Source organism: Cryptomeria japonica, chromosome 9 (genome assembly GCF_030272615.1).
Source record: "Cryptomeria japonica chromosome 9, Sugi_1.0, whole genome shotgun sequence".
Classification (NCBI taxonomy): Eukaryota; Viridiplantae; Streptophyta; class Pinopsida; order Cupressales; family Cupressaceae; genus Cryptomeria; species Cryptomeria japonica.
The window spans coordinates 507,893,700-507,916,232 of NC_081413.1; the positions used below are offsets into that span (position 1 = coordinate 507,893,700).

Genomic DNA, 22,533 nt, shown 5'->3' on the forward strand with positions numbered 1-22,533 from the left:
CGTGCCAATCTCATGATGGAGGTAATTGTTATACATTTTGACATGTTTTTGGGTATGTTATGAGGTAAAAGACAAGATGATAAGCCATATATCAAAGATACAAAAAAAAACCTAATTAGAATGTGTGAGAACACATGTTTAAGCTCTTAAATTTGTGAAAAATAACTCATATATTTGCAAGAGATTGAAGGCATGAAAACCCATTAGATCTCCTATCAAAGGATGAAACCCCTTTGGCAAGTGAAAGTTATAGATTTGCAAAATTCTTGCCAAAGGAGTTTCATTATTTAATAGTAGATCTACTCATAGATTTGCAAGAGATTGAAGGCATGAAAACCCCTTATATCTCCTATCAAAGGATGAAATGATACAACAAAACTTACTAACTAGCTCAGAAGCTATGGAATGGGCAATATTTTCTAAACAAAACTCTACTATGCTCTTACTGGACTTTCAAAAATCTTATGATGGGGTTGAATGGTTATTTCTAAGAATGGTCCTTGAAGCATTTGAGTTCCCTACTGAATTTTGTAACATGGTTAACACATTGTTATGTGATGTTGTAGCACAAGTTGATGTGAATGGATCTCTCTTGAGACATTTGTTCTAGACAGATCAATAAGGCAAGGTTACCCCCTTGTACATGCACTCTTTGTAATTGCCTCTAACGTTGTTCATTACCTTCTAATAACTACATAGATTACTCCTGGGATCAAGGGTATAACACTCCCTGATAAGAGGGATTTTTTAAATATCCAGTTTGTAGATGATACTACAATTTTTGTTGAACTTGAAGAGAACAATGTAAATAATCTAATCTAGAAACTTGAATTGTTTTACTTAGCCTCGAGAGAAAGGGTGTCTAATGCCTAGTAAATCATTCTTGGATGGACTAATACACCTCCAAAGTGGTTTAATAAGGTTAACACTCAGTTGGAAGGGGCCCAAAAACAAGTTAGGTATTCGGATTGCCTTTGCTACTAGCCCAAATTTACTAGCCGAAATTTAAAAGAGATGTGGTTATGGATCAAAACAAAAATTGATAAAAAACTAGATGGTTGGAATACGTAATACTTGTCCTTAGGTGGAAGGATACAAGTTTTTCAAAATATCTTATCTTCATATAGTTTATACTATACCTTTGGATTTTCAACGACTACTAGGTGAATGAGAGAGAGAAAAAATTCAAGAGTATTTTATGGTTAGATGGAAAAGGAAGGAGGAAAAAACATTCAATCAAATGGGAATGGTGTTGTATGTATAATGCCATGGGGGATTGGGTATTAAGGACCTGAAAAAACATGGCATTGCTTTGACAGTGAAATGGATTATCGAATTTCTTGATGGGGAAGGGCAATGTAAAGTCTTAGTGAGAAATAATCTTATGCTTGCCAAAAAGTGGGATTCTTTGTCTATATAAGATCTTCTCATTAGCAAGTGTGTTATAACTCTTGCAAGTCCAAAGTATTCAATAGTCTATGGAAAGCATGGGAGATGGTTAAGGAAAAAGTAATATACTTCCATTTCATGTAGGATAATAACAAGAAAATTATTGCTCATAGATCCAACTGGTGAAACTTAAAATATGAAGGTAAAACCCTTAATTTACTTCACGGTTGCTTGGCCAAAAGTTTGTATTAGAAAGATATGCAATTCTTTAATAACATCATACAAAACAATCAACTTAAACATTGGACCTCCCTAAGCTACATGAATGTCTTACCACCGTCAAACTAGAGGACATACACCATTATGAGGGAAGCTAGTAAAGGCTTTCAATTTCTAGGTGACTAAATTCAGGATGTTGAACAATTTAAAAGCTATAAATGGATAAATGGTACTCCATTATGTAATATTAAAGCTAAAATCATGTATACAAAATTATCTAAAACTATTTATATCTTTGCTTAGCTTAATAATTGTTGGAATATAAATCTTGAAGATAGACAATAGTGTTGGTTGAAAGTTTTGTACACCTGGGGGATGTGTAAAATTGTGGTTTCAGCCACAATGTGTGAGTATGATACTCTCCTAATTTAGGGAAGGCTCCCCCTATCTACAAGCTAAACTAATCTAATATGGGTGAAAAGATAGTCTTTCTTTCTTCTTTCAAGAAAAACTATACTCTTTTCTCTTCACAGAAAACTAATAGCGATTGAAAATAAATAACAACAAATACAGAAATAAGACTTTTTTGTAGGACTTTTGGGACATAAAGGGAAGAAAAGTTTCCATGAAAGAACAAAGACCCCCGTCACTTCCCCGAGCAGGGAAAATAGAAATGAAAGAACAAAGTCTTAAAAACTTCTACTGTCCTATCAACCTTTTTTGATGATTTCTTGCTAACCAAGAACAATATATAGCATCTCAAAGTCTAACAACATGATGCACCTCTTATGCTCAAAGTCTAACAAGCATTAACTTGCAATTATGGAGAAAAAACATGCAACTTCATATGTGTAATGGGTAACTACAAGTTTACACTTGTAATTGAACCTTTAGGACTCATTTTCAAGTGTTTTTTAGTGCATTTTGGACCAATTTCGGGTTCTGGAAGGCAAACTGCAAGTAAGAGAACATAACAACTTGCACTTGTAATCGGGTTTTAAAATTCCGATTGCAAGTAAATAGGAAAAAATTGCAAGAGGGGAAAATCATACAAATTTACAAATTGCATTCAAAGAACAAAATGATTTGGGAAGATCTTATAGAAACCCAAAATCTTGCTTGAAGAATGCCCTAGGCAAAGCAAATGAACTTGGGAAAAACCGTAATGCTCTTATAAATATATGAAGAAGCCAACATGTTGGTATCCCATGCATCAAACAAATCGGTTTTGCATTTAACCCATTCTACAAAAAAGACTCACATTTGGCACCAAAAACTCTTCATTGAATGCAAGATGCAAAACATTTTGCAAAACGTGGCAACAATGGCGGAAAAAGGGCACCCAAAACATGGAACACGCTCAGCAGAAATCGAAGGCAAAACACTTCACATCAATGTGAAAATTGTGACAAAGATCATTGAACCCCAAAAACGTGGCAAAGAAGGTGAACAAATTCAACCATGAAAGCTTCTTCTTGTGTCAGATTCAACCATGAAAGCTTCAAATCGATGGCAAAACGTGGTCGAATTTTGCATATTCAAGAGCATGTAAAGGGCAAAAAACGTCAGACAAGGAGATACAATCAGGTTTAAAAAATCCTCTTACAAGTTTTAATTTAAAACTTACTTTCTCTTCATCCTCCAAAATCGAGTTTTGGAGAAGTAATAACAAATAAAAACACAAAAAGAACTAAAACACTTGCAATTGGATTTTTAAATCCCTATTACAAGTTCACTGAAAAAGAAAATAGGAACTTTTTAAAGCACTTACATGTTTTCATTAACTTACATTTTAAAATTTACTTGTAATTTGACCAAAAAGTTCCTTCAAAACAACTTAAAAGACTAAAAAGGGGGAAATGAGAAATAAAAAGCAAGTTACAAGTTACAAGTCTTTTATAAAGTTCACTTGTAATTGCTTGAAAAAACCCCTACAACACAAAAACAAAAGAAAACTTCTAACTTGCAAAAGAAGGAAAATTTCCCACTTGCAGTCAACAGGAAAACCCCAAATTTGAAGGAAATACATAGCAAACGAACTTGAAATGTGGTGAAATTTGAAACATGGATCAAAGATGAACCGAATATTAGTTCAATTCAACAAGATGCAAATTTTTTGTCTCAGGAAGTGTGCCATAGAGTAAAATTTCCAACTTGCAATGAATTCTCTGAAACTTGAAATCGCACAGAAAACTAGGAAAATGAAGGCCCAAACTTACCAAAGCTTGGACAACGATGTCAAAGACAACCCCTGATGATTTTACATTAACAAATATGAGTTTTGCACCTCGTAAAAAATGCCTTGGAGACAAAAATGACACATTTTGACCAAAAATTTGTAGGCGTTGTCACATTTTTGAAAATCCAAAAATGAGGACAACAAATAGCGAGGGTGTTTCAAGTTGTTATGTTCAAATATTTTAGAGCCTAGAAAGGCCTTCTTTAGATGGTTTACTTTGCAAAAATTACCTTATAAACTAAAAATACTAACATTGATTTGTGTACCATCTAGAGGAAGCCTAAATCTGTTAAACATTTTTCTTTTAAGGCTTCTTTGCAAAAGAAATCTAGAATTAGTTTTGTGTAGAACTTCCATTTCCTAACTCCACTGTCACACTTGATCCAATCTTTGTTATGTATTCTCCCATTTTTTAAAACTTGATTTGTCTATCCAATATCCCCAAATTTTCTATGTATGAAAGCATGATCAAACTTTTAAGTTTGTGTAAGTTGTCAAAGTTGTGATATTTCACTTCTTGGCATGCCTCTCCTCCCAAATCCACTTTCTATTCCCTCTATTAGTGTATTGGACGTCCCCATACAATCCCTACATGTGTTCCCTTCCTTTTTTTCCTCTTCCATTGGAACTTCAGTGTTTCACATACGACCAAACCTCACTCCTTCGCAAACCCTTGTCAAAGAATCAAACTTCCCCTTGTTGGCATGCCCCATTTAATAACCCCAAATCCTAAGTTGTGCCACAAGTCACAAGGTATCTCCAACTCCCAAACTCTAACACTCTGGCCTCTTTTCATTATTTATTTCCACATGACTACTTACATGATCATGCCCTCATTAATGCACAATTTGATGATGCGTCTTCTAGAAGGGCTCTTGTAGGTATAAAATATCATTTTACAATGAGGACGTGGTCCCATATGTTCACTGAGTTGTGCAAAAAAAAATGGTAGCTTTGACTTCCATTAATGATGCAGTTAAGGTTTCAAACCCTAAGGAATCCCTCACTATTATTGTTAAGCTTGATTATAGTTCATAGAGGACATTTTTCATGCCTCGTGAGCACATTTTTGCACATATAAGAACAATTTCAAACTTGATTCAAGGATAAATGATGTTTGGTAGGTGCATGCAATGCTTGACACATGCCAATCTCATGATGGAGGTCATTGTAATAGATTTTGACATCTTTTTGGGTGTGTTATCAGGTAAAAGACAAGATGACAAGCCATATATCAAATATATAAAAAAAAACCTAACTAGAATGTGTGAGAACACATGTTTACACACTTAAATTTGTGAAAAATAACTCATAGATTTGCAAGAGATTGAAGGCATGAAAACCCATTAGATCTCCTGTCAAAGGATGAAACCCCTTTGGCTAAAGGAGATGTCTCGCACAAAGTTTTCAGATTTATTGGTGGTAGATCTTCAACAATATCCAACTCATTTGATTTGTAGGCTACATTGGGACAAAGTCATATTTCTAGTTTATATTATTGTTTAATTGATATTCCAATTGTTGGGGCATTGTATTGTATTCTTTGTTACAATTGTTTTCATAGCTACGTTTTGTAGTGGCTTTTTCAATCTTTCATGAATGTAAATGAAGGTTCAATCGTTTTGTCTTGTTTGTGAATATGATTTATGTGCATGGGTATCAATGAATGCAAAGTAATATTTACAATCTTACTTTATTAGATCTAGGTATACATTTATATCTATTTTTTATTTTATTTGTGGATCCAACCATGTAATACTAGGTATTTAATGTTTAAATGCAAAAAGAGGAATTTTTTGAGTTTGATATATTAGAATATTAGAATATTTTAGGGATTGTTAATTTTGGGTAAAATAAGTCTAGAATATACTATAAGGTTGATAATGTTGTGCAAACATTATCTCCTAGGATTTATAAGGTTCTAGGTTTTAAATATTTAAATCTGAAATAAAAATAGTCAAAATATTTGCCTTAATATTTGAATTTTACAAGGGCTTGATCAAATATATTTAAATTTGTCTACAAATATTAGTATTAATATTTTTCAAATACATTACATACATAGTTTCAAACTAATTTAAAATCTAATGCAACTTCATTAAAACAATATAACATAAGACTTTTCACTTCATCAAAGTTGTTTGGGTTATCGTTGTTAAAGGAGAGGTTAAGTTTGGAATATGCTTCATTTATGCACCCAATGATTACAGAGATAGGATTGGATTTTTGAAGTGGATGTGCAACTTGCAACAGTGGGGATTTTAATATGATGGAGCATAATGAAGATAAGAGTAGGGGGTATAAATATGGATTGGAAAGGAAATGAAAAGCATTTATGGCAAAGAATGAATGCCAAGCTTAACTTTTTTGAGCAGGATTAAAGGAAGACAATTCCAAATTTTGGTTTACTTGGTGCACAATGCATAGAAAGGGGGAAGAAGAATCTACTATAAGTTGGATCAATTCTATGTTAATAGAGACTATTTCAGTTTTGACCCAAGTAAGGATGGATGTAAAGTCAGTGTATACCCACCCCTACACACTCTCTAATTACCACCCTATTAGGCCCAATATTGTATTAGGGGGAGGTCCCTCTAAGAGGAGCAAAAAGTATAATTGTTTCATTTTTAACACTAACATGTTGAAGGATGAAGACTGCAAGGAGGCAATATTTACCCTTAGAGAAATTCATAAGTGGATGTTGAGAGATTTGAGTGAAATTGAGAAATGGGGAGCATAATGTTAAAGGTTGAAAAGTGATATTCTAGACAATTGGAAAGAAGAGAGCCATGGATAGAAGGAGGAAATCGATCTGCAAGGTTGTTGAAAGCTGAAAATGTATACAAGGAAATCCATTAAATGAATAGCTATGTGAAGAGCTCACCTTAGCCAAGAAACTGCTTGAGGAGGCTACAAGAACACAAAATTCAAGGGCTCAAAGTGAGAGCTAAGTTGAATTGGCTTAATAATAGTGATAAAGGCACCACATTTTTCTTTAGGTCTATTAAGGACAAAGGAATCAAGGAACAGATTGATAAAATATGTCATGAAGGTAAAGTTATAACTAATCAAGAAGATATCAAAAAGCAAGTCTTCATGTTTTTAAAAAAAAAAAAAATCTGCATCTAAAGGGACTATATTGCTAATAACACCACTAGAGCATGTATTAAACAAATGATACCAAAGAAAATTACATCAGAAGATAAGGACAGATTAAAGGTTTAGATATCAAAAGATGATGTTAGGAAAGCTATCATGACTCTAAAATGACAAATTCCTAGGGGATGGTGGACTCCCCATTGAGCTCTATAAAACTAATATTGAATGGATCCGTGAGGATTTACTTCAGGTTTTCAAAGAAGTTCATTGGGAAAGAGTTAAATAAAGGAATTATTAAACTACTCCCAAAGAAGGGAGATAAAACAATAATTAAGAACTAGAGACATATCACTCTTTGAATGTATCTTATAATATCTTAGCTAAGATCATAGCTATGAGATTAATTGATATTCTTCCCAAATTTCTTAATAACACTCAAAGTAGATTTATCAAAGGTAGATATATTTTAGAGAACTTACTAACTAGCTCAGAAGCTATGGAATGGGTAAGATTTTCTAAACAAAACTCTGCTATGCTCTACTAGACTTTCAAAAATCTTATGATGGGGTTGAATGGTCATTTCTAAGAATGGCCCTTGAGGCATTTGAGTTCCCTAATGAATTTTATAACATGGTTAACACATTGTTATGTGATGTTGTAGCACAAGTTGATGTGAATGGATCTCTCTCTGAGACATTTGCTCTAGATAGATCAATAAGGCAAGGTTACCCCCTTGTACATGCACTCTTTGTAATTTCCTCTAATGTTGTTCATTACCTTCTAAGAGATACATAGATTACTCCAAGGATATGTTGGCATTGTATTGTCATTGATGTCAACTGATATAGGCAGTATATCAGTATAAGAGATGTATGTGTTGCACTGTCATGGATGCATAAAGGATATGATATCTTTGATATCATCTTGTGTTGCAGATCACTGGTAAGGAAAGGATGTCAACTGGTAAGAGTTGTGTTGATAGTGAGTAGTTGCCAACCGGCAAGCATATGACCAATGTACAAGCAGGATGAGCGAGGTGTTTGAGTTGTTGTTTGTGATGAAGAGACATAATATTACCTAAATCACATCAACACTGGAGGAGAAGGATGTACATGTTACTGGTATACTATGTGGATGCAGAACAACAGGACTCCCACCAGATGAAAATGTAGTCACCATGTGAAGAGATGATTGACAGTGAATGTACCCACACCTAATCACATGTGTCTGTTTGAAGATATGTTGCACAAACAGGGAAGCCACATGAGTGCATTGCAGGATGCAGATGACAAGGATCCACTGCCACTGGTAAGTGGAGCTTATCTCCTATTATGCATAGTGTGCATCATAGTTTTGTGAGATAAAGAAGAAGAGGTAGAAGGTAGGTGATTGAAGGCTCACACTAGATGTACCACTGAAACACAAGGATGCCTCAGGTGCATGTAATCAGAGATGTGCACCAGATCAGAAAGGGTTGGCATATTGTGCCACTGGGACAAAAAAGGAAGAGTAAAGAAGTGATGGGTTTGTCACCTTGACAAACTAGCTGAGATGATGTTTGATCTGATGATGAAGAAGGCAAAGTGGAGCAACTATAGATAGAGAATACAACCAACATGCAGATGCCTTAGATGGAAACAACTGAAGGTTGATGACATGGTGTCATTAAGGTGCCTACCGATAAGTATGAGAATCAGTAAGAGAGCAAAGAGGCTAAGTGATGTGCTCCTACTTGATGAGAATGATCAACAAAGTGCAGACATGATGGTTAACTGGTAAAGTGTGAGATACCAGCAAGGTTAGAGAACCAATAGAAAAGAAGGACCGGTTGTGTGTTGATTGTCGGTGACCGAGTCTAGCCGACACAGAGACCTTTGTTGAGGAGGATATCAACAAGGATGCCACATGGAGTTTAAGTGGCAAGCTCGTAGAGGTCGGTGAAGTGTTGCATCAGTGAGGTAGCTGGTGGTTGGTCGACATTGAATGTTGACTACGACAATCATGGAGGTGTTGCAGCTCGATGCAAACTGAATATCTGGGTGATTCCATGATCGATGAAAGATATTCAACTGCAGAACAGATTTGGCAAAGGCAACTGCGAGATCACTAAATGTGATTGACAAAAGTAGGTCGAGGAACAAGGTCGTGTTTGTTAAACATAGCAAACGTGTATTGGAAGCCACAAGATTGACAGTGGTTGATTGATCCGTTGTAGGGTGGTCGATCTCTGGAAGGAAATCTGATTGGATTCGATGTGCCTCGTGATCAGTGGAAGAAACCCTAAGGCACCAAGTTTGAATGTTGCTTTTGGCGGGAATGTCTGATCATAAATATGCAGGCCAAAGACAGGATTCGGGGATGCCTCAGAGAGAGATGCTGCCAAGTAATGCCAAAGGCCAAATAGAGAAGTAGATGAAGAGTGATAGCTGCAGAGGATGATAGAGATCGAGCAGAAGGGAGATAACCTATAATACGTTTTAGTGGAGGTTTAACCGGTGAGGTCAAAGCAACCAACAAGCTGCAAGAGAGTATCAATGAAGCCAACAGAGCAAGTGAAGAGGAGATTCGACAGAGCAAAAGCAGAAGAAATGTAATCGATAGAATTGATCCGATAGGGCAATGACATTAGAGTGTAGCAAAGAGCAGAAGATAGTGATCCAACAGAAAGATGAAGAGAGATAGAGTGAAATCGGTATAGAGATTATATGCACTAGTTGCAAGATTCACTTGTAACAGGTTATTACTTTTGTAATTGATAATATACTTTGTAGATCACTGAGTTGTAGCTCAGTGCAGGGGTTGGTGCTCCTTGGGTTGGTGCCCTAAATATTGTAATCAGAGATTCATTGTGAGGCTGGATTGGAGTAGTAGACTCCAGCAACATTTCTCACCGACGTTTTTCCCATCTTGGGTTTTCCTTGTATATGCTAGTATTATGTGATGTCTCTTTATGTGTGAGTGCATTTGTGATTAGTCTCCTTTGTAATCCGTAAGTCTGCAATGAGTTAGATCTGATAAGCGGTATACTCACATAGGACAGTTAAAGGGAAAAGTTTTAGAACCACTAATTCACCCCCCTCTCAATGGTACATTGTGTCTAACAGGATCAAGGGTATAACACTCCTTGATAAGAGGGACTTGTTAAATATCCAAATTACAGATGATACTACAATTTTTTTTGAACTTGAAGAGAAAAATATAAATAATCTAATCTAGAAACTTGAATTTTTTTTGCCTAGCCTCAGGAGCAAGGGTATCTAATGCTGAGTACATCATGCTTGGATGGACTGATACACCTCCAGAGTGGTTCAATAAGGTTAACACTCAGTTGGAGGGGGCCCAAAAATAAGTCAGGTATTTGGGGGTTGCCTTTGCTACTAGCCCAAATATAAAAGAGATGTGGCTATGGTCGACCAAAACAAAAATTGATAAAAAACTAGATGGTTGGAATACGTAATATTTGTCCTTAGGTGGCAGGATACAAGTTTTTCAAAATTCCTTATCTTCATATAGTTTATAGTTTATACTATGCCTTTGGCTTTTCAGCAACTACCAGGTAAATGAGAAAGAGAAAAAATCCAAGAGTATTCTATGGTTAGATGGAAAAGGAAAGGGGAAAAAACATTCAATCAAATGGGATTGGTGTTGTATGGATAATGCCATGGGGGATTGGGTATTAAGGACCTAAAAAAACATGGCATTGCTCTAATAGTGAAATGGATTATCGAATTTATTGATGGGGAAGAGAAATGGAAAGCCTTAGTGAGAAATAATCTTCTGCTTCTTGTTCCCAAGCATGCCAAAAAGTGGAATTCTTTGTCTATATGTGATATTCTCATTAGCAAGTGTGTTATAACTCTTGCAAGATCCAAAGTATTCAATAGTCCGTGGAAAGCATGAGAGATGGTTAAGGACAAAGTAATTTACTGCCATTTCGTGTAGGATAATAATAGAAAAATTATTGCTCATAGATCCAATTGGTGGAACTTAAAATATAAAGGTAAAACCCTTGCTTTACTTCATGGTTGCTTGGCCAAAAGTTGGTATTAGAAAGATATGCAATGCTTTAATAACGTCATACATAACAATCAACTTAAACATTGGACCTCCCTAAGCTACATGAATGTCTTACCACAGTCAACTTAGATGACATACACCATTCTAAGGGAAGCTTGTAAAGGCTTTCAATTTCTAGGTGATTACATTCAGGATGTTGAACAATTTAAAAGCTATAAATGGATAAATGGTACTTCGTTTTGTAATATTAAAGCTAAAATCACCTATAAAGAATTACCTAACACTATTTCTATCTTTGCTTACCTTAATAATTGTTGGAATGTAAAACTTGAAGATAGACAATAGCAGGGGTGTTTCAAGTTGTTATGGTCAAATATTTTAGAACCTAGAAAGGCCTTCTTTAGATGGTTGTTTACCTTATAAAATAAAAATACTAACATTGATCTATGTACCATCTACATGAAGCCTGAATCTGTTAACCATATATTCCTTTAATGCAAAAGAAATCTAGAATTAGTTTTGTGCAGAACTAAAACACTAGGATGTTAATAAATATGTTAATTGGATGGAAATTTTAATAGGAACTGTTAGCAAGTTGGATAAAAATTTAACAATCTAAATTTGAGATTTTATGGTTTATCTAGAAGACAAAAAAAGACGAGAAATTTAATGGGGTAAAGAGGTCATTTACTAAGTCAATAAAAATACTCAACTTTTCAATGTTGCCATGTAGGTTATGGTTATGATTGAGATTTGAAAGTTTATGTTTTTGAAGTTGCTTAGTGATGGCACAATGAGACTAAACAAAGAGGAGGTATTGTATAGTCGAACTTGATCATACAATTAGTTTGAGAACTCCCCCTTCTACAAAGGGCTAATGGAATTCTAGAAAAGCTACAATGAGTAAACAATGGTAAACACAGAAGGTAACAAGGGAGCGCATGGAGTAAGAATTCATCTTAATGATGACAATGACTTTGGCATTGAAGTGGTAAGATCTAATGAAGAAGTACCAATTATGTCACCTCCTATTAGGTGGTGGGATTGGGAGACCTATAGTGAAAACCGAAATTCCTAAGGGATCAATAAGAACAGTACAATTACTTACTTAAGAGTGTATAATATATATAATCTATCTCTTTTTGTATAGTGGACACTATTATATTTCATTTTAGACTATATATTAGTTACAAAAATATGTGAAATATTTAGTGTTGTAGAATGGGCTGAATTTTGTATAGGTACAACAGTTGTAAGTTATCAGCAAGTTCGATCTAGTAGCCTGGTATGTTTTCCAATAAACAGTGACCTAATGGTTTGATGATCTAAACTTTGACACTTTGTATTAACTTTTAAACTACATCTAATAAAAAAAAAGACATTACATACATAATTTCAAACTAATTAAAATTCTAACACAACTTTGTTGAAACAATACAACTCAAGACTTTTCACTTCAACAAGCCATCATAACTACAATATAAAGGAACTCCATTGCCAAAGTTACAATTGCATGATTCTAAACCGAAGAACATTATTTATTAAAAAAACAACCCCAAACAATAGCCAAGAAAAAGCTCACTACCCAACCATTTTGGCATTAATAAGTCCATATGCCTTAGCTAATAATTCAAGAGGGTGGCATCAACCGTCATAGGGAAAAAAGATGATCATAATATGCAATATACAATAACAAGTTAGGCTCGAAAAGCACACATTGGATCCACAAAAGGGATTCAACAGAGAAGAGGAGAAGGATAGGTACCACATACATCATTAATCTAAATAAAAATTTCACAACTCAAATGACAACCAAAGTAACTCCCTTTTATTTCAAAAGATCACACAACACATCAAATGGATTCATATCACATCAGTGAACCATACTAGTAGACTGAGCCTACCTCAATACTCAAGATCCCAAATGAAAATGTGTTTCTTATTTCTTCCTTTACGCCAACTCCATTTTCAAGCACAATAGGTTCTATAATGCCACCATCAAGACAGTCAACCAAAAGTGTCTTCTAAAACCAAATTTCATACTTAATTACAAGTATCATATTACCCCATGTCATCCATCAAGTCCGAGAAGTCTAATTGTCATCCTCCCTTGTGACTCCTAGGTCATGTGAAGATATCCTCGCACATGTAAAGTTGTAAACACACATTTCCATAAGCAGTGAGGATTGTCAAAACCGCTGAAATGGTTAGAGAGGAAGGCTTATAAGAAAATATATCTTACTCATTTTCATTCGAGTGAAAAGCATTTGCATACCAACTCTTAACATTTCTTGAACTTCTAAAAGTCCAAGTTTGTTAGCCCATACCCCTAGGTACCCCGTCTCTGGAATCTCAAATATCTTTAAAACCATAAAATCACATTTTTAAAACTCTTTAAAATTCCCCAAAAGATTATGTATGAAATTATACAAGAAAGAACTTGTAAGGATCTCCCAAACAATGCATAACCTAACAAACCATAATCACATCACAACAACATTTATACACAAAGGTTTAAGGTATAAACCCACAAGTAGGGTAAGGGTAGAAATTAATAAGGTAAGAGTCCCAACAGGTGTATACATGCTAGAACTTAACAAATCATCAGGCTAGCAAAATTAAGATCCCTTGCCAATCAACATCGAGAAGACATAAGGCCTAACACTTAGGCACCCTTTCAATCCCAATTTCCTACACATTTGAATAGTGCATCAAATGCATCCACGATATAAACCATTACTAAAACATTCTAACACTAATCAATTACCACATAGTAAACTAAACATAATCCTAATTATATCATCACTCATGAGCATAAGAAATGAAATACCAATTCCACATCATAATACTCACAATGGTTATAACAAAAAAACCTCACCATCTAAAGAAACCCTAATAATCTTACACTATTGCATTGTCTAAACAATCTTAGCATCAACACAAAATGTAAACTAAAAACATGCAATCACTATAATCAACTCATTAATCACTCACACAACAATTTGATATTAGTTATCACATTTCACTTGATTATACAATTGTAAAAAAGATACCATAAAACCTTAATTTCAAGCAAATGGGGACACTTTATAAATCATAACATTGATATCTATAGTAATATTATAATTAATCATGTAATTAAATTCTCTTTTAGACCAACTAACCAAATTGTCTTGTAACTAATCAGATCAATTGTAACAACATCAAAGTCATTCACTCTCAAACACACATCATCACCTAAACCTAAAACCAAGATATTTATGTCACAAAATGAGCAATTGATTACAACATATGGAATATAGAACACAATACAACACAACATTCATGTATCTCAAAGAAACATAATTACGTAGAAAATTTATTTAAATGATGCAAAAAAAATCACATTCTATGTATAGGTAGCAACAATTAATTTGATCACAATAAATATGTCTAGAAGTTACCTTTCTATTTCACATGCAAATTTTCACCATGGTTGATATGCAAATAATGCATACCAAAATTTTAAACTAAAGGATCACTAAACTCCCTTTACAAGATTTAACATTATTTTTTTTTGTCTAAACAAAGCAATTGTAAGAGAACACTCCAAGAACTATAAATGCATATATACTTAACTTACACAACAATTCATCAAGTCATAATAATAAATATATTATAGAATCCACACCATCGTAACATACATGCAAGTTCTATGTATAATCTATCATTAATTAATGAAAATTAAACATATTGGAATTGATAGACATATAAGTAAACATCCATAGGGTGCACCAACAATTCAATAGCACAGTCAAAAGTAATATAACTGTTTGTGTGTGTGTATTTGAGTGTGTGCATGTGTGTGATGTATACAAATCATGCATACCAAATTTTTAAACCAAAGGATCTATGATCTCTCTTTACAAGATTTAACATCATTTTTTGTCTAAACAAAGCAATTGTAAGAGAACACTACAAGAACCATAAAAACGTATATACTAAACTTACATAGCAATTCATCAAGTCATAATAATAAATATATTATAGAATCAACTCCATCACAACACATATGCGGGTTCTATGTATAATCTACCATTAATTAATGAAGATTATACATACTAAAATTAAGAGACATAAGTAAACATCTAGAGGGTGCATCAACAATTCAATAACATAGTCAAAAGTAAACCACCTTCAATAGTGTAAAATCTAAGTATCATATTATAGAATCAAAACCAGTTCCATGTATAATCTACCATCAATTAATGAAGATTAAACATGCTATAATTAATAGACATATAAGTAAACGTCCATAGGGCACATCAACAATTCAATAGCATACTAAAAAATAATCTAGCTTTGATTTTGTGTGTGTGCATGTGTGCACTTGTGTGTATGCTTATGTGTCTATCTATTTGTGTGTATGTGTGTATATGTGTGAGTGACAATGGATTTTTCTAAAGAATGATAAATACTAAAATGCTTAAAAACTAAAAATAACACTAACATTTTAAAATGTTTAAATATGTTAATTATATTGATATTTGATAGTCATCATCATAGAAAAAAACATTTAAAAGCATAATCACCTATAGATGATAAAGAAACTAGGAAGGGAATCCCATTATTTTTAAATACATAGCATGAGGGACCTTGGAGACGAATATATTTTCAAATCAATTGAAAAATTTCAATGCACGTACACATTAAGCCTTATTATTATTTCACTTCATATTCTTACCTCTTTGGAATTTAATAAGAAATTTTTCTAGCACCAAAAAAAACTTGTAAACTTTTCTGAAAAAAATAAAAAGTTACGAGGCTATTAGAATATTAGTTTAATTCTATTATTTTATATCAAACATCAGCACTCAAAAAAAAATCCAATGTATTTTATGTGATATTTGAAAAACCTCTATTGAAAGTTTCCTCATTTTCAAGTGATGTTCATCAAATGCATCCTAATGTATGGAAGCATCTCCATATAGGTTTCCAAGATGGTGACATGTTTCCAATATGAGAGATAAGTACAAAAGGTCGGGGTACAAGTCTCCTACTAACTATGACATTTACCTTCATTTGGTTGTAAGAAACCAAAACCATGGTCAATCCCCTAATAAAATCTAGTGTTAAAAAGTCACAATCTAGCAAAGTGAATTAAACATCATCATATGATATGAGGATTTTATAATCTTAGAAGCAATTTCAAGACACATTTCTGTGACATATCAGACTTGAAGGGGTGGCAGTAGGGGGAATTAGAAACTTCCAATAATGGTTCTTTTTGGGGTTTTTTTTAATAATCGTAGTACATATGTTGATTTGGATGACAAATAAATAGATGCATAATTATGAACCTGTGGACTTTCTCACTTAAAACAGATACAATGGGGTAATCTATCTACAAGTTTCTGTTGAAGAAACAAGGACTATTTTCTTGGATAAGAATGCCATAATTTTAATATTTCACCGACCATGAGAGAATTTTGTGAAGAATGCCATAATTTTAGTATCTCACCGAATACAAGAGAATTTTGTAACTGCCAGATACAATGAACCACAGTATACCAAAAGGGATCTTGTTGGGCTTATATGCCCTCATTGTAGGATCAAGCATGGTAGGTATATACAGAACAAAAAATGGTTGAACCAAAAAAGATCAAATGTGAAGCATAGAAAAGAAAGCAGTCACATAAAAACATCAGGAATGGGCGTAAAGACGCTTTCAAATCAGGGTACATTAGTAATGAATAAGAATAGGACTATATTACATAATTGATCATTCAAACCAACCCTGTGACAACTGATTGAAACAGAAGAGCACTTATGGGAACTGTGTGAATTTGTGTTGAACATTGACCACAACCTCAAATAGGCCGTCCATTCAAGCATAAAAGAACACTTATTTCAAGTCACCGTCTTCTCTAGTTGTTATAAATTCAACATGACATGATATACAAATTTTTAGCATAATGCTTTAGAGAAACTAAACAATTATCTTTCAATATGATGCTTTATTTCTCCAATGCCAATTACTTTTGTTGCCTCGTTTCTCTCTTTATTAATCTTTCCCTGTGACGTCAAATTTTAAATCTTTGACCTGGCTACTTTGTCATCATCCAATGAACTATCTTCCATGCAGATCATTACCTTACCCATAGCTTTTCTTAAAAAAACTGCAGCAAATGCAAGGTTTGCCTGCCATTTACACACAACATGGATTCTTCATCAAAAAGCTCACTGGGAGAAAAAAATCACTAAGTAAGAGCATTCTAAATGTAACTGAACATATCAGTTCTATAAAACTACAATTTTGACAGGTATCATTGCAATACCATAAATTTGGCTTTTCTATTCTATTTGAAAATTCCTTTAATTTTATTAATTAATAAATTCAAGGACTATCTAACTTTTAAGTTAAACAAATTAAAATTTTCATTTAGAACAAAAAAATCAGCAATTCAAGAAATACAAGTGAGATAAAATAGAAAATAATTGAAAAGGATGTCACTTGAAGATCAACCCAAAACTATGCAGTTTAATTGCATTTAAAGCTAAGTCATCAAATATGATAGAACTTGTTGCAAGCTATAGCTCCCTTCATGTTCCCATTACTATTTTGTTTAACAACTGAAAAAATGAAGCAGATTGGCAACCTTCAAGGATGTACGCAGATTGGTCACTGAGGCATTGGCATATTGGCAAGACCTGGTTTGCTCCTAAGGCTCGTTAGAAGCTAAAAAACTGAGAGAGTACAAAATTAGAATAACATTTAGATAAAGTTAAAAAATCCCCTTTTACATGTAAAGTAAGGGAAGGTTACCAAACACCATCCAAATCTGCAATACTAATAGTCTGGGAGAAAAAAATAACTCCTTTACCCCTTATTGTCCCACTGTTTGTTCCTCTACACACACACACCTCCCAATTACAGGACAGCTCTTAGGAGTTAAATCAAATGCAATCGGCCATTGACAATACCAATACAAACAACATAACAAATAATTAGAGGATCATAGCTAATTGTTTGGAAACTTTAGGGGAAAACATAAAAGGAAACCACTGTTTTGATCAGAAATTGAAAAGGTAAGGCCTTTAGTTCTCAATTCACAGGCTTTGCCAACATGGAATTCTCTACATCAATGCATGTGCTAGCAAGATTGACAATGTGGGGAGTGAAACCATGACAAAATGACAAAAAATCACATAGTACACAATGTGAATCTTAGAGCACAAGAAAATCACACTGAAACTGTAAAAGAGGGCCCTGCAACAACCTACTCATAAACACTTACATTTTTGTCTCTCAACTCCACTTGCTTATAAAACTGTCATTTATATTGTTTGACCCCCAAAAAATATCGCAATGAATATTAAAGCACACCATAGTTGCAGAAATTGGGAAACAATTCGAAATGCACTGCCACTGCCCCCTGCAGGGGAGACTCCACGACATCCCTGAGACAAACAACAGATGCCTAGGCATCCCCAACTGTCCCTAAACAAATTTTCTCTATATCATGATAACAACTTTGGTTTGTGTCACAGCTTTGAACAGACAGACATGATGATGACATATACAAATGGATGACCTTGGGAGCAAGGAGGAATATTTACACAGTATTGGAGGTAAAACAGACTATTAAAACAGCTGTTACTATTTTTGTTTACTTGAATGCATGCTCTCTTATCTTACCTTTAGGAAGTTGGTGATCAAATATTTCTTATTTTGTACATCACCAACACCAGAGTGAAGGAAGTCACGAGTGTTGGGTAGTGGTGGATGTTATCAAGTTTTCATAAATGTATGAGTTTCTGCTCTGCTCACTCCAGTAAGGAGTTTCTAAAAATAGAAAAGAAAATAAATAAAAGGATTCAAGAATGACAATATTCATGTCTTCAGTTGTGCACCCCTCTTCATTTAAATCAGTTAGTTCCCCTAGATTCAGCGTTAGTTCTAAGAAAAACGAAGATTTGGTTAGCAATAATAAGGATTTGGTGTCACATAGTGATAAAATTATGAAAGGTCCACATGGTCTCGAAGACCTTAATTTGGGCTTGGTGGCGGGGGTTCTGCTCCTCAATCCTACCTCTGCTCTAGTTTTAAAAAGCAAAAACTTAAATTTGTTTTGGGCACAAGTTGTTTGTCTGTGTGTGATGAGGATTTGGTGTCACATAGTGATACGATTATGAAAAATGGCATGTGCCATGAAGGTCCGTGTGGTTTTGAAAGGCCTTTATTTGCACTTTGGTGGGAGCTCTGCCCCTCAACGCCGCCTCTGCTCTATTTTTGAAAAGCAAAAAATAAAATTTGTTTTGGGTGCATGTACTTTTTTGTGTGCGTGTGTGTGTTTCCACTGCCCAATACGATCTCCCTGCCATCCCCAAAACACGTCCCCCTATTCTAAAACTGTAGAATACTGTTAAGAACAAGTACCAGCGGTATGTAATGTCGCCATTTGGGAGTTGCCTTCATGAAGTCCCGAGACAACAATTTTTATTTGAAGTGAGTTGTAATATATTAATAAACATAATTTCATCAGAATTGAATACATTTCATTATAATATTGACTTAAAATTTTAAGAGTAGTTTAGAGGATAGAACTTATCTTGATAACTTTCTCTGATTTGTATACTTGAAATATATACCTCAATAATATAAATTGTTGCTCTCAACTGAACCTTCAGATTAGAGTAATAAATTCCTCACAACTTATGCCATAGTTCTTCCTTTCAACTTGATCTTCAAATCTGCTTATGAAATGATCTCTAACTCATATAAATTTTCTATAAAACTCTTTTATCCTTCTCATCAAACCTGCAATCTTATCTTCTCGTATTCTTTTTATCAAATCTGTATTGAGGAACACACTCTTCCTCTTGGATTTATCTTCCTCATATGATCTCCAAATATATCGCATTAATTGAATCATTATTTTTCACTTATCACATCTTATTCATAAAATCTGTTTAAACTTCACTTCATTGATTTCTATTTGATTATTGATTTTACATCATGTATCTCTTCACTTCTTTTATCGATGTGTCTCTATATATCTATTGTCCTCTTTATATTTATTTCATTCAATTCATTACTGCATTGTTATTCTCCTTGGATGATCTTTTCCTCAATGATCTTTGGTGAATTAGTTTCTTTTTGTCTTTTTAATAGTCACACCACATAATCTATTAATTGAGGTATCTTTTCTACCTTGATGCTTTGATTCCTATCCTTTATATTTCTCAATGTAAGGGAGAGGTCACACCTTTTCATCATGTATGCCCTTTGGCAAGAGACACACCCTTTCACCATTAGAACTCTTTGAAAGGGTGCAACTCTTTATTATTTCTGCCCTTTGAAAGGGACAACCTTTCACAATCAGATCTGCACTTCTTATTTAAATCAGATCTGCTCTTCTCCTTCCTAAAATATCCCCCTGAAATGAGATTCTCTTCTCCCTTTTATATCTCATGTTTGAGGGAGTCACTACTTTTCATTTTATGTCTTTTGACCATTCATTAACTTAATTAAAGTTTAGCTATATTTAATTATATTCTTTTATAGTTTTATTTTATTTTTATTTTTTTATTCATTTGGTTTTAAATTTATTATTATTATTTATTATCAAATTTCTTTCAAAGTGGGGACATTACATGGTTCCCTTTAAGAAATTCCACACTGCTCTAAAGATTTGTTTCATAATTGCTAATGAAATTTTTTATGAAGGTATTAATAATAATTTCTGCAGAACAAATGACAAGTTTTATTCAAACTTAATTGCAAAGTAGATCTCGAAATGCTCTTCAAACAGTTTGAAGACTGCAGCAGTTGGCTTTCTATTGGTATGGTTCCATTTTAATTCAATTTGATTTTGGAATGAGAACCTATGGGAATTATTCCCTAAGGCACTGGAGAAATCCCATGCATTATAAGGCTCATTTTGTGAATTCTCCAAATTCACATTATGTATTTAAATTGATAAAACTAAAACTACTGCATTTTAAAATCTTAAACCAGTTTCTCAGATACTTCCATAGACGAACAAAAGGCATGGAATATATTCCGATCTATTAGAATTTATAAAAATTAAATGAAAGAATCGTCTATGAAATCAGCAGATACTTTAATGGAATTTGATTAGCAGTGAGAAATTCCAGAGGATAATAAAGCCAACCCTCCTATGAATATATTTGTACTTTCAAATATTGAAGTCTATTCGAAGAGAGAAAGTTGACATTAAAAGCATAAGGTTGGTTCAATACCTCTGACAACCTGTATGTATGAGATATATTTATGCGTATTAATCCCTTTGCTAGCCATGTGAGTGACTCTTGAATAGAATTTCCATATACTTCTGGTTGATGAATTCTATAGCTTCCCCAGTAAAGTCCATGCACTGTCCAGTTCTGAAACGAGATTAAAACTCAGCATGACATCCACTAAAGCAATAGCAATACCTGATATAAATATAATTATTTAATTGGATATATTCAAATAATCTTACAGATTGAAATGCAAGATACACAAGCATGTGCTGGAAAATTTCTTGATATTATGATAGAGCATGGGTTAACAATAAATGAATCTAATATATGAGAAATCACTTGAAAAAAAATGTTTTAATTCGTATTAGAAATAAAAACAGGAATAAAATGAAAACAATCTGTCTATTCTAAATAACAAACATTCAAATAAATTGTACAGTACATACTTGAAATTCTCCAAAAGCATGGGATGTCAATTCTACCTTTATAAGGGCAATATTTGCAGGAATAACAGGAATTTCTCCACTCGCAAATCCTATGACCAAAATCTTGGCTCCCCAATTCAAAAGCTTCAAGCTATCTTTTAAAAGCTTACCTCCAACAGGATCATAAAGAACATCAACTCCTTTAAGATTTCTTGATTTGAGGAACTCCCGTACATAGGGAATTATATTACTAACAGTAGAGTCAACCACGTGGTCAGCTCCTAATGACTTGAGAAGACGTTCCTTTTCGGGTCCCCTGAATTTTACACATTTAAAAACTGGTCATCACATACCTCATACACATTCATGAACTTTCAGTTGGCTTATTTCTCTGGAAATGGTTTATCAGGTGTTGCAATCTTTATTGACTTAATGACCCTTGAAACAAAGAAACATTCAGAATAAAAGCCTACAATGCCCTGTCTAATTAAGGAAGACTCAACAGAAAACAACACCCACAAAATAGAAAGATGCAAAGGCGAGTCGTGGATTATAGATCAATAACATACCTTGCAACAGCAATTACAACTGCCCCACAAACCTTTCCAATCTGCACAGCTGACAATCCAACTCCACCTGCTGCTCCAAGAACAAGCAGAACCTGAATATCAATAACCATTAGTAGTACTCCTACTGTCGTATGACATAAAGATAAATTGGAAAGACAGAAATTCACCAACTACAATTGATTATGCCTCAACTTTCACATAAGTCTGAGTAGAAATCAATTAATAACAAGCTTGGTAGAGCTGTTTGCAGAATAATTACCATATCCAAAAAGTTCAGTAGGTACTAGGTTACACAAGGAAGCTTCAATAAAGTTTAGCATTTTGAGCA

At 33.8% G+C, this 22,533-nt stretch overlaps 1 protein-coding gene across 2 annotated transcripts in view; it reads right to left on the bottom strand.

Moving 5' to 3' along the window:
* Positions 1 to 16,653: 16,653 nt before the first annotated feature.
* Positions 16,654 to 22,533, bottom strand: part of LOC131046939 (uncharacterized) — a 149,074-nt gene continuing 143,194 nt past the window's right edge. The window contains exons 3-6 of one of the 2 annotated variants that reach the window (XM_057980769.2): positions 22,206 to 22,297; positions 21,694 to 21,952; positions 21,219 to 21,352; positions 16,654 to 17,143 (exon numbers count right to left, since the gene is read on the bottom strand). In XM_057980769.2, the coding sequence (XP_057836752.1) occupies positions 17,113 to 17,143; positions 21,219 to 21,352; positions 21,694 to 21,952; positions 22,206 to 22,297 (516 nt within the window). In that variant the 3' untranslated portion in view covers positions 16,654 to 17,112. Of the gene's footprint in view, positions 17,144 to 21,208; positions 21,353 to 21,693; positions 21,953 to 22,205; positions 22,298 to 22,533 lie in introns of both variants that reach the window. The other variant, XM_057980767.2, reaches the window with a different exon arrangement.